Source organism: Oryctolagus cuniculus, chromosome 5, assembly GCF_964237555.1.
Source record: "Oryctolagus cuniculus chromosome 5, mOryCun1.1, whole genome shotgun sequence".
NCBI classification, from domain to species: Eukaryota; Metazoa; Chordata; class Mammalia; order Lagomorpha; family Leporidae; genus Oryctolagus; species Oryctolagus cuniculus.
Window position 1 is genome coordinate 83,265,095 of NC_091436.1, and position 17,423 is coordinate 83,282,517.

The 17,423-nt window shown below is 46.5% G+C and overlaps 1 protein-coding gene across 2 annotated transcripts in view; it reads left to right on the forward strand.

Moving 5' to 3' along the window:
• Positions 1-14,375: 14,375 nt before the first annotated feature.
• Positions 14,376-17,423, forward strand: part of LOC100341013 (gamma-aminobutyric acid type A receptor subunit rho1) — a 38,611-nt gene continuing 35,563 nt past the window's right edge. The window contains exon 1 of one of the 2 annotated variants that reach the window (XM_070073785.1): positions 14,376-14,971. In XM_070073785.1, coding sequence (XP_069929886.1) covers positions 14,736-14,971 — 236 coding nt within the window. In that variant the 5' untranslated portion in view covers positions 14,376-14,735. The remainder of the gene's footprint in view (positions 14,972-17,423) is intronic. The other variant, XM_008263203.4, reaches the window with a different exon arrangement.

The following is a 17,423-nucleotide window of genomic DNA, read 5'->3' on the forward strand; positions in this document are numbered from 1 at the left end:
GGCTCTCCAAACTATCAGACTGGAATCTGGGGAGTGGTGCAGGCAGTGTTACAACTGGATGATCGGGTCTTTGGACCAGAGCCTGTGAAACAGCAGTCGGGAGGACTTGTACCCTTGTCTGTCCCCACATACATGAAGGAGTGGGCACTGCGTCAGCCATCCCAGAAGACAAGAAAACAGACAAGGAAGCAAGCATCCTGTTTTGGGGAAACACCAGACATGTGGTTCCTAATTTAGTTCTCCACAAACCCCACTGCCGTAGGACGGACTTTCCCCTGCTGCATACCCACTCTGCCCTGCTACCTTCCATAGCTGTATCCAGAAAACCCAGGCAGGTGCAGTTTGCAGGAAACAATCCATATCTTGTCGTATTTTAAGGGAAAAGCTGTTTTATTCTCTTACTTACATGGATATACGATGGGTTGGAAAGAGTGGAAAGACAATCCAAACTGGTCTGGGTTGTAGCATAACAGATTGACATGGTTATATCTATACCCAGGTGGAAAGTTGGAGTTAGCTAGACGACCCCGGGGCTGGCGCTATGGCTTAGCAGACTACCTCCTGGGTTGTCAGAATCCCCTATGGGCCCCAGTTCAAGTTCTGACTGCTCCTCCTCTGATCCAGCTCCCTACTAATGCACCTGGGAAAGCAGCAAAGGATGGCCCAGGTACTTGGGCCCCTGCACCCGTGGCTCCTGGCTTTGGTCTGGCCCATCCCTAGCCATTGCGGCCATTTGGGGAGTGAACCAGCGGGTGGAAGAGTCTCTCTCTCTCTCTCTCTCTCTCTCTCTCTCTCTCTCTCTCTCTGTAAAATAATAAAAGAAGAAGAAGACTCAGTTTGTTCCTTCAGGCTGGAAGCTGCCTTTGTGAGATGGGCAGACATTTGAGGCAGCCAGGGCAGAGGCTTTATGGGCTCCTGCCACCTACACTGTTTAAATTGTATTATTCCTTTAATGAATGCATGAGCAGAATTCAAAGTGCCCCTCATGAGATGTCTCCTCTTTTTCATTTCACTGAAAAAGAGCAGAGGGCAAGTGGCCTGGGGGATAAACACCAGACTGGAAACAGCTGACTCCCCCAAGCCCAGCAACCACTAGGAGATGTTCATGGCTTCAAATGGCACCCACAAGGAAGGCTGTGAGCTCTGTGTGTGTTGGAGGGCAAGTGGGCTGCACTGTCCCCTCCGCCCGCCTTGTCCCCAGGAGGGCCCTGTGGCCCAGCCTGTCCAGCCAGCAGAGCCAGCGGTATAAAATCATTCCCTATCAGAAGAGTGAGAGCTCTTTCTTCTAGGTGTTTAGAAATACACAGTGCATGCTCAGTACCTCAAGTCACTTACTGTTTCATAGAGCATCAGAAGTCCCTTCTCCTAACTCTAGCTTAGTACTCACTGACAGTCTTTCCTGTCCCTTCCCCACTCTCCCCAGCCTCTGATAAATACTACTCTCCAAGAAAGTGGAATTTACATTAACCTTACAAGACAAATTGGGAGGCAGAAGGAGAGAGAGAATTCAGAGAGAGAGAGAGCGAGCGAGCTCCCATCTGCTCGTTTATTTCCCTAATATCCTCCCTAGTCCATAGCCTGGGCTGGGCTGGGCCAAAGCCAGGAGCTGGCTCTGGGAACTCCATCAGGTCTCCGCGTGGCTGGCAGGCACTCCTTGAGGCCTTTGCCTGCTGCCTTGAGGGTCTGAACTGTCAAGGAAGCTGGACTCAGGAGCCAGAGCCAGGAATCGAACCCAGGCACTCCAACAGGGCACATGGGCATCTCAACTGGCATCTCAGTCACTACACCAAATGCCAGGCCCTAGTTAAGAAATTATGTGTTGGCTGGCACCGTGGCTCACTTGGCTAATCCTCCGCCTGTGGCACCAGCATCCCGGGTTCTAGTCCCAGTTGGGTCGCCGGATACTAGCCCCAGTTGCTCCTCTTCCAGGCCAGCTCTCTGCTGTGGCCCAGGAGGGCAGTGGAGGATGGCTCAAGTCCTTGAGCCCTGCACCCCATAGGAGACTGGGAGGAAGCACCTGGCTCCTGGCTTCGGATTGGCGCAGTGCTGGCTGTGGCAGCCATTAGGGGAGTGAACCAATGGAAGGAAGACCTTTCTGTCTCTCTCTCCCTGTCCATAACTCTACCTGTCAAATTAAAAAAAAATTATGTGCAACCAAAATTAATCCATGAGTCGACTGTCACATGCTGGGAAAAAGTTACATATGCTAAAAATAAGATAATTTATGCTGTTTTGTGGTTGTCTATGTTATGTTGTTTTTTTTTCCATGAGTTCAGTTTAAATATGTTATTTTATCATAAAATTAAATTATATTCTTTCTTTTCTTCTAGAGCTGACAGTTCCAAATGTGGCTTCTCATTCAAAGAATTCATTCTTACCATTGCCAAAGGAAAAAAAAAGTCATTCCAATGAAGCAGCTCCTATAATTAGCAGGGAATAATCTAGAATTAACTACAAAATCCAAGCTGTCATCCAAATGCCTTGTTGAGCAACATGGTAAGCTGGTAAGATTGTATCACCAAGAAAACCACTTCATAGATCATCCATTTCAGGACGCAGCGAGAGGTATAAAGTTGGTGGAAGAAATCCCAGGCCCTGGGATCAAAATCACAAATTTTCTGGTCCATGGATGACTCCCTGGGGCAAGCAACTCCATGTCTTGGGGCTCCAGTCTCCTCACTGCTGAAGTAGAGGCAGGGACCTGCTTGTCCGGGCAAGTGCAGGTGAAAATGTTCTGTCAATGCCAAAGCCCACTCAACTGCAAACTATGATTATTCACAGCAGCCGGGTTTCTTTGGGGTCAGTGGAAGAAGCCCCTGTGTTTCATGTGCAGCCTCAGATAACATGTAGTATAGCTGAGGGGACCCACACATCCACACCCTCCTCCTGCTGGAAGACCCCACAAAGGGCTGCCCAGAGCCTCCACGGCCTTGGCCTGGATTGATCTCCACAGCACTTCCTTTGCCCCCGTGTCTGCTACAAGACTCCCGGGAGCCGTGATAAGCACATCAGAAACCAGTGACACCAGAGAGAGAACTGCGATGTTGCGTTGAGCCTAAAACCCCTGGGTTTCTATTAAAGGCGGTCTTGACAAAGAACAGAATCTTGCCTTAAACAATTTCACTATGATTCCAGCAGAGGGAGACAGGGGCACACTTTCCCACGGGAAAGTTTATTTCAAGGTTTGCCCTTCCTCCCTCTCTCTCCTGTCCTTCCTTCTTTAAAAAATGGATCTCCTTAGTGCTATCTTCCCTCTTTAGGGAGCTGGTGTTGTGGCGTACAGGGTAAAGCTGCTGCCTTAGGCCCTGGCATCCCATATGGGCTCAAGTTCCTGTCTCATCTGCTCTTGATCCAGCTCCCGGCTAATGACCTGGGAAAAACAGAAGAAGGCCCAAGTGTTTGGACCCCTGCACCCATGTAGAAACCCTGGATGAAGCTTCTGCCTCCAGGTTTTGGCCTGGCTCAGCCCTGGCCATTGAAGCATCTAGGGAGTGAACCAGCGGATGGAAGATTTCTCTCTCTCTATCTCCCTCTATGTCTGTAATGCTGATTTTCAAATAACTCAATGAATCTTTTAAAATAAAAGTTGGTTTTGGTGCAACACTTATTTTGAATTTCATGCATAGCTTTTTTGTAATATGCATTTTCCATGAACTTTCTGAAGACCCCTAGAATATGCAAAACAATGGCCAGCCATTTTAGCAGCAAATAATTTTTTTTAACTTTTATTTAATGAATATAAATTTCCAAAGTATGGCTTATGGATTACAATGGCTTCCCCCCCATACCGTCCCTCCCACCCGCAACCCTCCCCTCTCCCACTCCCTCCCCCCCTCCATTCACATCAAGATTCATTTTCGATTCTCTTAATATACAGAAGATCAGTTTAGTATACATTAAGTAAACATTTCAACAGTTTGCTCCCACACAGAAACATAAAGTGAAAAATAATAGATGATTTTTTAAATGATGATGAAATCAGATCAGACCTATTGTCATGTTTAATCCCAGTGAGAGTCAAGTTGGGAATTGATAATTTCTTTTTTCTCTCTTTTTTTTTTTTTTTTTACAGAAGATCAGTTTAGTATACATTAAGTAAAGATTTCAACAGTTTGCACCCCCATAGAAACACAAAGTGAAATATACTGTTTGAGTACTCGTTATAGCATTAAATCTCAATACACAGCACATTAAGGACAGAGATCCTACATGAGGAGTAAGTGCACAGTGACTCCTGTTGTTGACTTTACCAATTGACACTCCTGTTTATGGCATCAATAATCTCCCTATGCACCAGTCATGAGTTTCCAAGGCTATGGAAGCCTTTTGAGTTCTCCGACTCTTATCTTGTTTAGACAAGGTCATAGTCAAAGTGGAGGTTCTCTCCTCCCTTCAGAGAAAGATACCTCCTTCTTTGAAGACCTGTTCTTTCCACTGGGATCTCACTCACAGAGATCTTTCATTTAAGTTGTTGTGGTTTTTTTTTTTTTTTTTTTTTGCCAGAGTGTCTTGGCTTTCCATGCCTGAAATACTCTCATGGGCTTTTCAGCCAGATCCAAATGCCTTTAGGGCTGATTCTGAGGCCAGAGTGCTGTTTAGGACATCTGCCATTCTATGAGTCTGAGCAGCAAATAATTAAGCACTAAAATCACATGGTGCAGAATCAGTGCCATCGACACACAAGGCAGCGCTCCCTGTGCTGCTGTGGTCAGGGAGGTTATCTCGTAGAGGAGGTGAGTTCCACATAACGGCTGGTGTGGATGGACTTTCAAAGGGGAAGAAAGTTGGGGAAATTATGGTAATTTTTTAAAAATTAAATCAATGCTAATCAGAAACACTTTTTAAAAAAATATTTATGGCCGGCGCCGTGGCTCACTAGGCTAATCCTCCACCTTGTGGCACCGGCACACTGGGTTCTAGCCCCGGTCGGGGCACCGGACTCTGTCCTGGTTGCCCCTCTTCCAGGCCAGCTCTCTGCTGTGGCCAGGGAGTGCAGTGGAGGACGGCCCAAGTGCTTGGGCCCTGCACCCCATGGGAGACCAGGATAAGTACCTGGCTCCTGCCATCAGATCAGCGTGGTGCTCTGGCCACAGTGCACCGGCCGCGGCGGCCATTGGCGGGTGAACCAATGGCAAAGGAAGACCTTTCTCTCTGTCTCTCACTGTCCACTCTGCCTGTCAAATAAATAAATAAATAAATAAAATATTTATTTGAGAGGTAGAGTTATAGACAGAGAGAGGGAGAGGTCTTCCATCCTCTGGTTCACTCCCCAAATGGCCACAACACTCAGAGCTTGGCTAATCCAAAGCCAGGAAGGAGCCAGGAGCCTCTTCTGAGTCCCTCACTTCTTCCAGGTCTCCCACATGGGTACCGGGGCCTGAGCACTTGGGCCCATTTTCTACTGCTTTTCCAGGCTACAACAGAGAGCTGGATTGAAAGGGGAGCAGCCAGGATATGAACTGGCACCCATAGGAGATGCTGGTGCCGTAGGCAGAGGCTTAGTCCACCACATCACAGTGCCAGCCCCCAGAAAAACATTTTTAAAAATTATTATTTATTTCTTTAGAAGACAGAGTTACAGAGAGAAAGAGAGATAGAAAAAGAGAGAGATTTTTGATCCTCTGGTTCATTCCCCAAATAGCCACAACAGCCAGGGCTGAGCCAGGCTGAAGCCAGGAGCCTGGAACTCCATCTGGGTCTCCCACATGGGTAAAAGAAACCCAAGCACTTGGGCCATCTCCTGCTGCCTTCCCAGGTGCATTAGAAGGAAGTTGGATCAGAAGTAGAGCAGCCAGGACTTGAACCTGCAGCCATACAGGATGCTGACATTGCAGGTGGCAGGCTAACTTGCTGCACTATAATGCTTTCCCCAATTAGAAATGCTTCTTATTCAAAACTTTGTTACTGAAAATTTTCCTAAAATATGTTTATACATGGACATCTGAAATGGTTTCTTGTGGTGGAATGAGGTGAAAGGTCATATCAAGATGGCCACTGAGGTGAAAAGTTCGTGTCAAGATGGCCGCTGAGGTGAAAAGTTCATGCCAAGATGGCTGCTGACAACGGAAACTGCCTGGCAACAGGCCATGATTGGATGGCTTCGGAAACCACATGACAACAGAGGAAACCACATAACAACAGAGCCTGACTGACGGCAGGCCGTGATTGGATGGTTTCAGAAACTGCCTGGCAACAAGAGCCTGACTGGCAACAGGCTGTGATTGGATGGCTTTGGAAACTGCCTAGCAACAGGCTGTGATTGGTTGGGGCATAGACCGCCCCTTGACCGGATTGGCTGGTCTTGACTATATAAGCTGTTGTACTAACTGAAATAAACGAGTCTGCGGGCTGCTTGCCTCAAGCCTGCTTTCACCTGACCCCCAGGGGTCTGTGTGGTGACTCCACACCTCTTGCCCCCACCACGCTCCTCCTCTCAGAAACAAATCCACTGCAACCTTGTTGAGAAATCAACTGCAACAGTTTCTTATATATTGAAGTACTTTAAAATTAAATTCAGAAAAAAACAGAAATGCCTTTATATATTTCCTTTCTTAGGAAGTAAAAGCACTGGCCATTTAATTGATTCATTTATGTATTCACTAAATGTCCACTGAACACCTGTTGTAAACCAGGTAAGCTTCCAAGTGGGAGAAAAGCAATGAGTTTCATTATTAAAATCCTCGTTGGGGAGAGCAACAATAAACAGCCAGAACTGCTTCAAAGAAAAAAAAACAATTATGTGTGTGGACATACATAAACATGTGTATACAGGATACGTTTGTGTGTACATATATATGCATGTGCCTCCTGGAGGCAGGGCTGAGGTGAGTGTGAAGTGCCCAGGTATGTCATCATATATATGTCTCCTTCTGCATATGCGTTTATATGTGCACACATACAAATCCTATATACACACATCTATATGCGTATGTATATGTATATACTACACATATAGAATGTGCATATATAAATGTAAGCATATGTTGGACATGTACACTATACTCTATTTTCTTTAAGTAATTGGTTTATGCGATTGTGGGGCCTGGCAAGTGTGAAACGTGCAGGTTGGAACTCTTGGGCAGGAGCTGATGCTGTAGTCTGGAGGCAGAGTTTCTTCTTACAGAAGATCCCAGTCTTGCTCTTGAGGCCTTTCTGTTGATTGAACGAGGCCCACTGGACATCATGGAGGGTAATTGCCTTTACTTAAAGTCAACTGAATGTAGATGTTAATCACAGCTACAAACTACCTCCACAGCAAGATCTAGATTAGTGTTGGATTAAACAACTGAGTACTGTGATCTGGCCAAGCTGACCCACTAAACCACCCATTGCAGCAGGAAACATCCCACCTGGCACCGTGTCTGGAGCCAAGTGAGATGGGGCCCGGTAACCAGATAAACGTGCTAAGCTGGGTGGGGATCTTGAGGTTAAGACAGTTTCACTTTTACCCAGTGGGCATTGGTAAACCACAGAAGTATGTCGGCAGGGAGTGAAGGTTCATTCACCCTAGATCCAGGCATCTGTTTTTCATTCTGCTCAGAAAGACAATCGGTGGGATCCAAAATTTAAAAACAAATCATTCTGACTACTCTTTGGAGAACAGCAGCACGGACGTTGTCAGGTCTGGTCAAGAGACAGAAACCACACAAGGAATTTGAACAGGCAGCATTTGATATGAGGAGCTGTTAGCTATGTATTTGGTGGATAAGTCCCAAGGGGTGGGGGAGACCCTAGGGTGTACTAGAGAGAATACCACTCAGGCTATGCAAAGAACAGGGAAGGAACTTAGCAACTTAGATGAGTCTTGGAAAGTCTGAGATGCAGACTGACAGAACAAGCTGCCCACCACAGAGGGGAGAGGAAACCTGCTGGGAGCTGCTTGCTGGAACCATGAGAACTTCAACAACTTGGGAAAACATCAAACACAGGGACCAGCTGCACACTGCACCCCTGGGTGCCACTTGGGGAAAAAAAAAAGAAGAAAATTCTCCTTTCCATCCTCCTGCACCCTGCGTTGACAGAGTCAGCATCAGGCTGGCTTGCCAAGAAGTGTGGCTCACAGAGTAAGCTGTCAGCAGGGCAAAGGAAGGTGGGCTTGGCCCGAGAGCCAATAATTTGATAACAGGTCAGGGGTCAAGGATAGACGGAGGGGGCTGGTTCTGTGGTGTGGTGGGTTAAGCTGCCACCTGAAGTGTCAGCCTCCTATATGGGCACTGGTTCTATTTCTGATCCAGTGCCTTGCTGATGTTCCTGGGAAAGCAGCAGAAGATGGCCCAAGTGCTTGGGCCCTGGCCACCCACGTAGGCAACATGGATGAAGTTCCTGGCTCCTGGCTCCTGGCTTTGACCTGTCCAAGCCCTGACCAAGGCAGCCATATGGGGAGTAAATGGATGGAAGATCTCTCTCTCTCTCTCTCTCTCTCTCTCACCCTCGCTCTGCCTCTCCCTCTTTCTGTAACTCTGACTTTCAAATAAATAAATAAATACTTTTTTTAAAAAAAAAAAAGGGTAGACTAAGGAGAGTAGTAAAAGAGCCCTCACAATAGTACAGGGAACTGTGGATGGGGCCTTGGCAAGAGTGGTGGCAGGGCAGTTGGAGAAGTAACTCATTCAAGTTACCTATTGGAGGCAGGTGCTCCAAAATGTTAGTTTGCTTCCTAAATCATTCATTAGAAAAGAATACTGAAGACAAGAAAATTCTGTAATTTGACTCAGGCTCTTAACACTCCACAAACAAATCCAAACATGAAATCTTAGTAATATTTATAATTTCATTTATTCATGTAGTGAAGAAAATCAGCATAAGTGGAGTGCTTGTCCATGTTCATGGATAGGAAGACTTGATATCATTAAGGTACCAGTTCTTTCCAAACTGATCAATAGATCCAACACAATCTCTACAAAAACCCCAGAAAGTTATTTCATGGATATTGGCAAACTGATTTTAAAGTGTATATAGAAAGACAAAAGACCTAAAATAGCTAACACAATATTCAAGGAGAAAAACTTCCGAGAACTGACACTACCCAACTTCACGATTAAACAATAAAGCTACAAAAATCAAGACAGCATGATACTGGTGAAAGTAGAATAGAAAGTAGAATAGTTGAAAGAGTAAACAATAGATCAATGGAACAGACCAGAGACCTCAGGACTAGATCTACACAAGTGTAGTCAATTGATCTTTGACAAAGGAAAGCAGTCCAAGAGAAAACAATGCTTTTTGCTTTTTGTCTTTTTTTTAAGATTTATTTATTTATTTGAAAGTCAGATTTGCACAAAGAGAGGAGAGGCAGAGAGAGAGTGTTCTTCCATCTGCTGGTTCACTCCCCAGTTGGCTGCAACACCTGGAGCTGAGTCGATCTGAAACCAGAAGCCAGGAGCTTCTTCCAGGTCTCCCATGCAGGTGCAGAGGCCCAAGCACTTGGGCCATCTGCTGCTTTCCCAGGCCATAGCAGAGAGCTGGATGGGAAGTGGAGCAGCCGGGACTTGAACCGGCGCCCATATGGGATGCCAGCACCGCAGGTGGTACTTTACCCACAATGCCACAGCGCTGGCTCTGATCCTTTTTTCAATAAGTGGTGCTGGAACCACCGGTTATGGCCATGTTTTACAAAAAGGCATTCAGACATAGGCATTTATTCAGGCAGTAAATGTTTATTGATTTCTACCAATTTCTTAGTTATTGATTTCTATCAAGTTTGCAATGATGCTTGTGATGGAAAACAACATATAGATAAGTGTAAAGCTATGCTACCACAAGGTCACATGGGGTGGTCTGCTGATCCTTGGCACAGGAGTTACGGGCTGAATGCAGTCAGACCATAAGGTTGAGATGGCCAAACACTTCAACTCCAGCTAACTGAGACTTTTTAGTTGTCTAGATTTCCCATCAGTCATGAAGATTTCAATATAGATGATAGGCTGACTCCAAATAGTGTACTGTCAGCACTGTGTTAAATAATTCGAATTAAGTAATCTAAGCACTTTCAGTGTGACATGGGCTGGTTTATGGTATTGGCAACTCAGCTGACAAGAGGTGACAAGGAAGTGACAAGAAGGGCATGTTACAGATGGGCATTAAAAGAATGGGAGAGCCAAGAATCTGACCTGAATTAGAATAGCAGATGTAGGACGTGGGTGGTTACCTTGCAGGCACACTAAAAATACCACAGCTTTTCCAACAGGCTTGGTATGCGTGGTCTAACATTTTGTCCCCTTTCTGTCTTATTTGGGTGTTCTGATTGATTTGAGTGTTTAGTTCCAGTTCTAATATGAAGTGAGCCAAATAGGATATGAGTCCTATTGATATGAAAGGATTTATAGGAACAGAAGTTCGAGGGGTCCAACCAGAACTACCTGGGTCCTGGGGTGGGAAGCAACATTGTGGAGTTTAGCAGACTGCTGACTGCTCCCCAGATCTCTTCTCCATAGTGAAGGAAGGAGATTTAGCTGGGCCTAGATGACTCAGCTGGAGACCGCCCTTCTCAGACTCCTCACAATTAGAAGTGGCGCGAGACCAAGTTCTGGCCAATGAACTGTGATTAGAAGTGCTGATGGCGGCTCCTGGGTCATTTGCTGTAAAGGAAATTGTTTACCTTTCATTCTCTGTCTTGGCCTCTAGCTGTGGCCTAGGCTACTGTCCTGGTGCCCCTCCCCCCCATGGTACACATTAGGAACACACCCCAGGAAGGGCCAACCAGTGGAAGGTGGAACGAACTTTGTCCTGGTGCAAACTTTCCCTGGACCACTCCCCTCTCAACATCTCCATGATAAAGAAACAATATTCTAGCTCCTTTGTTTCCAAATGTCTTTGATCACAAAAGCAGCTTCAGCTATAGGCAGTGCAGCCAGTAAAGAAGTAGCTACATCAGGAGAGGGAAAATGACTCCTAGGCATTGCTTCTTCAAATGCCTTTCCTGGGGCCCCTGCTGTGGTGTCGTCTGGCTAAGCCTCCGCCTGCACTGTTGGCATCCCATATGGGCATCCATTGGTGTCCTGGCTGCACCTCTTCCGATCCAGCTCTCTGCTGTGGCCTGGGAGGGCAGCGGAGGATGGCCCAAGTGCTTGGGCCCCTGCACCCGCATGGGAGACCAGGAGGAAGTACCTGGCTCCTGGCTTTAGATCAGCACAGCTCCGGTGGTCGTGGCCATTTGAAGAGTGAACCAACGGAAGGAAGACCTTTCTCTCTGTCTCTCCCTCTGTCTGTAACTCTCTCTCTCAATAAATAAATTTAAAAAAACTTCTGGGGTCGGCGCTGTGGCTTAGTGGGTAAAGCCACTGCCTGTAGTATTGACATCCCATATGGACGCCAGTTCGAGACCCAGCTGCTCCACTGCCAATCCAGCTTCTTCTATGGCCTGGGAAAGCAGCAGAGGATGGTCCAAGTCCTAGGGCTCTTGCACCTGTGTGCAAGACCCGGAAGAAGCTCCTGGCTCCTGGCTTTGGATGGGTGGAGCTCTGGCCATTGCGGCCATCTAGGGAGTGAACCAGCAGATGGAAGACTTCTGTCTCTCTGCCTCTGGCTCTCTGTAGCTCTGCCTTTCAAATAAATAAATATATCTAAAGAAAAAAAAAAAAAAAAACCTCCTGTCCTTTACCATTTGATTCAACCCTAACTCCCTACCTGGTAAAGTCCAATTCAATGCTAGGAAACCATGTTTAGGCACTGAACTCAGAGCCAGAAGCAAAATTAGCTGGAACACGTGCTAGGGAGAACAACCTGAAAACAGGTGATGAGCACCAGGGGCCAGAATCCAGGAGCAGCCATGGTGTGGTGTCCGAAGGTCACCGTATCAGTCAGTGGGTGCCTTTGTGGTGGATTCTGGGCTCCCCCTGCGGGCCAGGAGACACTGAAGACCACGAGAAAGCAACCTAGAGTCAATTACTGCCTCATCCATTCCAAACAAAGAATTACTACCTTGGAGACCCTGAATTGGAATAGGTTAGGTCACACTGGCTGGGAAATGAAAAGAGGAGTCACAAGAGTGGAGACTGGTATACTGAGTAGAGGAAAAGGAGAGTCGGAGAGAGAGAATCTGCTGGTTCACTCTGCAAATGCCTACAACAGCCAAGTCTGAGCCCAGTCAAAGCAAGGAGCTGGGAACTCAATCCAGGTCTCGCATACGAAGGGCAGGCACTATTACCAGCTCCTCCCGGGGTCTGAATTAACAGGGAGCTGGACCTGGAAGCAGAGCTGAGACTTGAAGCCAGGCACTCTGATATAGGATGCAGGCATGAGCAGCAGCATCTTAGTCACTAGACTGAATGCCCATCATCCCCGGTTTTCCGTGAACTGAATTTAAGTGCCCTCATACATAATTTCAAAGAAAGATTATTTTGTTCACAAAAAATGGATTGGTTACCTTAGATTTGACCGACAATTTCCAGAGATACTTCAAGAGAATTATTCCTCACAGAAGCATCCTTCAGTTTGCTTTGCAAAATCAAGAGCCTACAGTGTTGAACACTTCCAAATTAACCACCATCTAGAAGTTCTAAGAAGGAATCTTAGAAAGGACTTTGAAAAGCACATACTATTTGCTGTCCTGCAGAAACCAGGGAACCAAGCCTGAGAGATCCCCCCCAATATTACCTGCAGTACCTGTACATTTGGGTGAATTCTTTTCTCCTTGGGACTTCAAAACAAAACAAAACAAAACAAAACAAAACAAAACAAAAAACAAAACAAAACCCCAAGGGCTTGCTTGGAAGTAACCTTCCAAATCACCTGCAAGGCTGAACACTAAAAGCTGGACACGGGCCAGTTTTTCTTGGAGGACTTTGTGGAATTTTGTTCGTTGAAATGACCTGTCCTATCTGTTTAAATTAAACACATTCTCAAACATGACATTCTAGGCAAGGCCTTCATTGCATGATTCATTCTTCCAACCAAATCCTGGCTACAAGGAGGGCAGATTCTTTCGGAGCCTACCCAAACAATTGTATTAGCATGACAAGCAAGGTGACCCAGTAAGAGTTTCTAAATTTGGAGGAGAGGGTTGGGGCCTGCGCAATGGCGTCACAGGTAAAGCCACCGCCTGCAGTACTGGCATCCCACTTGAGCGCCTGTTCCAGTCCTAGCTGCTTCACTTCCGACCCAGCTCTCTGTTGTGGCCTGGGAAAACAGTAGAAGATGGCCTAGGTCCTTGGGCCCCTGCACCCACATGGGAGATCCAGAGGAAGCTCCTGCCTCCTGGCTTCAGATTGACGCAGCTCTGGCAGTTGCAGACAATTGGGGAGTGAACCATCGGATGGAAGACCTCTCTCTCTGCCTCTCCTCTCTCTGTGTAACTATTTCAAATAAATAAATCTTTAAAAAAAATTTGGAGGAGAGGAATAGGGTTAGAATGAATCACATACAATTTTTAAAAGTTTCATTTTAGCATATGAAAGCAAAATTTACAAAATTACTGCTAACATGAGAAAAAAGAGGAAAGCTTCTCGCATGTCCAGGAAATAGAAGATTGAAACAAATCAACCATATTCCCAATAACTTCAATACAGCTCCCTTCTCTGTTTGTTCGATCTGGGGTCAGTGTTGTGGTGCAGCGGGTCAAGTCACTGCCTGCAACACCAGCATCCTCTATCAGGGCATCAGCTGGAGTCTCAGCTGCTCCACTTCCAATCCAGCTCCCTGCTAATGCGCCTGGGAAGGCAGCAGAGGATGGTGCAAGTGCTTGGGCACCTGCCACCCACATGGGAGGCGCAGATGGCCTTCCAAGCTCCTGACTTTCCCCTGGCCAGCCTTTGTTGTTGCAGCTGTTTGGGGAGTAAACCACTGGATGGAAGCTCTCTCTCGCTCGCAGGCTCTCTCTCTCTCCTCTTGCCTTCTGTCACTCTGCTTCCCAAAAATAGATATTTAAAGACAATTTTGTTTCATTCTATGTAATTTATTCTTGTTCTGTTGGTTCTTGGCTACTTTTCCACCGTAGAGTTCTGGGAATCCTGAATCAGAACGGTGGTGTAGCCTAGAAGTTAGCGCAGCAGGTGTGTCCATTCAGCTTTGAAGAGCGCTGATGGCTCTCCTCTTTACTAGGCTCGGAGACTGTCCTTTGAGGAAGGCACAGACTCGGGCCTGTAGGCGACTGTTGAGTCTTGGAGCAAGCATCAAACACAGGGGAAACTATCTGAATACACAGACTTGATGCCTGTAAGTAATTTATTACTGGTACTCTTCAAAGGTCCAAGGAGGTTCACGATAAGAATAATGGACAAGGAAATTCAATCGCTTCTGTGAAAAGTCAAGATCAAAAATCCTCTTCCCCACTGTCCCCTGAATCTCGCCCTAGCGACAGCCCGCCCAGGTATGGAGCCCCGAGGTTCAGCGGATTCCGGCACCGGAAGAGGTGGGGGCAGGGAGCTGTCCAAATCCCGCCCTCAGCTAAAGCATATAATGGCTGGGAGCTTAAAATAGATCCAGGGAGTCCCTCCCTATCAGGACTCAGCTCAGCCTCTCAGCCTCTCTGGCCCTTTGCATTTTGGAAATTGCTTTGGTCCTTGTTTGCTACCTTCTACTCAATGGACCAGAAAAGGCAGATCTTTACCGACGCATTTACCCCATCTGACAGCCAACTGATATAGACGGGCCAAAATAATCGTTCCACAGGGACGCAGGAATTCAACCTCCCTTCAGAAAATCCCTGACATCTGACGTAGGAGGATTTATAGGTTTAGTGGAAATTGCTTTCTCCTGCTCCCCAGATTACATACTGTGGGTTGATTTTTTTTTTTTGCATGAGTAAACAGCCTTCTAATAATGAACGGACCAATAATGTCTTAAGAGAGAAAAAGACCATCCTTTTCCTTTTCTGCGGTTTCTCGAGAGAACTTATGTGGATTTGCAAACCTATGGTGGCTGCCCAGAATATGAAATTTAGCATCTTTCTTTTGTGGTGGGGATGGGCTTTGGCTACTGAAGGCCGAATGCACTGGCCAGGAAGAGAAGTGCACGAGATGTCTCAGAAAAGCAGGTGAGTGCGCGTTTAGGGGTGAGGATGTAGGAAAAGAGGGGGTGCAAGGCCAGCTTACCGGGATTGTTTTGGAAATTAACATCGTTTTCCGTTTGCGGTGTTTTTTTGTGAATGCCTGGTTTCTTCTTTTCCCTTTGTTACCCTGCTGTCTCCTCTTTCTAGGAAGCTAGAGTTGTATTTTCTTTTAAAGTGCTGTTAGATCAGATAGCACTATCATTGCATTTTCTTCAGTTCCTTATGAATTGTCCTGGGTGACAGATTCTGGGGAAAAAAGAATATATGCACATGCACTTTTAAAAAAAATCAAAAGCAGTCAGTTTAGTTCTTTAATGTCTGCATCCTAGGGTTAGAACCAATTGGAAATTCGCGAATAACCAATGGGATCGCTAATTCGTGGGGGATGATTCTGTTTGTTCTAATTATTTCTGTTAGATTGTGGATTGTGTTGGATCTTTTAAAGGAAAATCAAGGGGGTTTCTTCATGCCGCTTGGCTGCTAGGATCAAGAGATTGTGCCCTACCTGGAGTTGGGAGGGGCGGGGCTGGAGCCGGTTGCAGGCCCGCTGCTCGACGGCTGCCTGCCGCCTGCCGCAGGGTACGTGCAGCCCGGTGCGTACCAGTCTGTGCGTGCGCGGGGACCACTGACCTTGGCGGCTGCGCACCTGCTGGCCTGGCGTCAGTCAATGTTAACAGATCGCGTGGAGACAACCGAATCCAGCACTGTCTCCTGACTGATGAGGAAATGCAGGCAGGCTGGGCAGTCTTGACTGTAGGTCCTTTATCAGCCTTAGTTCGAAATTGAACTTCAGCTTTCTCTGTCTCTAGATATAAACCTGAGCAGAGTGAGAAGTACCTACTACTGTGCAAGGAAGTGCAGCTCTCAGGAATGTGGGGGTGGGAGGAGGGCGCTGCTGTTTCTGGCGCCTGTGTCCTCATCTTGCACAAGGGCCCCCAGCCAGCCAGCGGCGGTTCCCAGCTCTTGCTGCAAGCTGTTCAACAACATCACAGAACTCGGACCTCTGAGTCCTGGAGCAGCCGAGAGGGACCACTATGCCCTGTTACCATCACAGTGAGAAGTTGCTTGGTCCGACAGCAGAATTCGTGTACGGAGGCAATCTCAGAGATTATATGAAGCAAATGTATTCATAGGGATTAAAATCAACCACGATCACAAACCCCACTCAGTTGTCATGGAAAACCTCAGCTCTCTCCCAAGCCAGAGAGTGGCAACCTGCTAGCAAATATCCATGACTGAGAAGTCCCAGAGAATGAAGTAGATTTTCTTTCCTTCTTTTTTTTAAAAAAAGACTTTTAATTTTAAAAATTTAAACTTGATTTGTATTTTATTATAAATTGTCAAATTATAAATATTAATGGCTTCAGAGCTATGATCCATGTATATAATGTGGGATGATTAAATCAAGCTAACTGATCCATCTCATTTTTTATGAGGAGGATGTTTGAAATTTACTCTCAGCAATCTGGAAATGTGAAATAAACTACTATTAACTGTAGTTACCCTTCCCTGTGATACATCTCAAACAATGTATTCTTCCTTTTTAACTGAAGCTTTGTACCCTTTGACCAGTGTGTCCCCATTCTCCCTCCACGCAGGCCTCTGGTAACCACCACTCAACTCTCACTTGGCTGAGTTCGAGAGGCAGGGAGAGAGGGGGATAACAGGGGAGAACTCCTATCCACTAGTTCCCTCCCCAAATGCCTGGGAACTGGGAACTCAACCCAGTTCCCCCCAAATGGGCAGCAAGGAGGCGACCACCCAAGCGGTCACCTGCTGTGCCCCAGGGTAAGCATTACCTGGAAGTTAGAATCAGGAGTAGAGCCAGAACTTGAACCAGGCACTCTGATATGGGATGCAGGTGTCCCAAGCAACATCCGAATCATTGCACCAAATACCTTTCCTTTGATTATTTTATAGTGCACATATAAGTGAGATCATGTGATTTTTTTTTAGTGTGTGTGTGTGTGCCTGGCTTATTGCACTTAACATAATGTCCTCCAGGTTCATCCGTGTTGTCACAAATGACAAATTTTCTTTTTAAAGGCTCAATATAATTCTACTGTGTGTATGGATATATACCACATCCACTTCATCTGTTCACCCACTCATGGACACTGAGGTTGATTCCTTAGTGTGACTGTTGTGAACAGTGTTGCAATGAGTGCAGGTACCTCTTCCACATACTGATTTCAATTTCTTTGGATACTGGGGCTGCTGCCTGCTGTACTGGCATCCCATAAGGGTGCTGGCTGGAGACCTGGCTGTTCCACTTCCAATCCAGCCCTCTGCTATGGCATGGGAAAATGTTACCGGAGAAGCTAGGGTTCTTGTCTTCGTGCAAGAAAGAATTCAGGTGTGAGACAGAGAGTAGTGGAAAGCAAAATAGCAAGGTTTATTAGGGTAGGGACATCCATAAGAATGGATGGGCACCTCT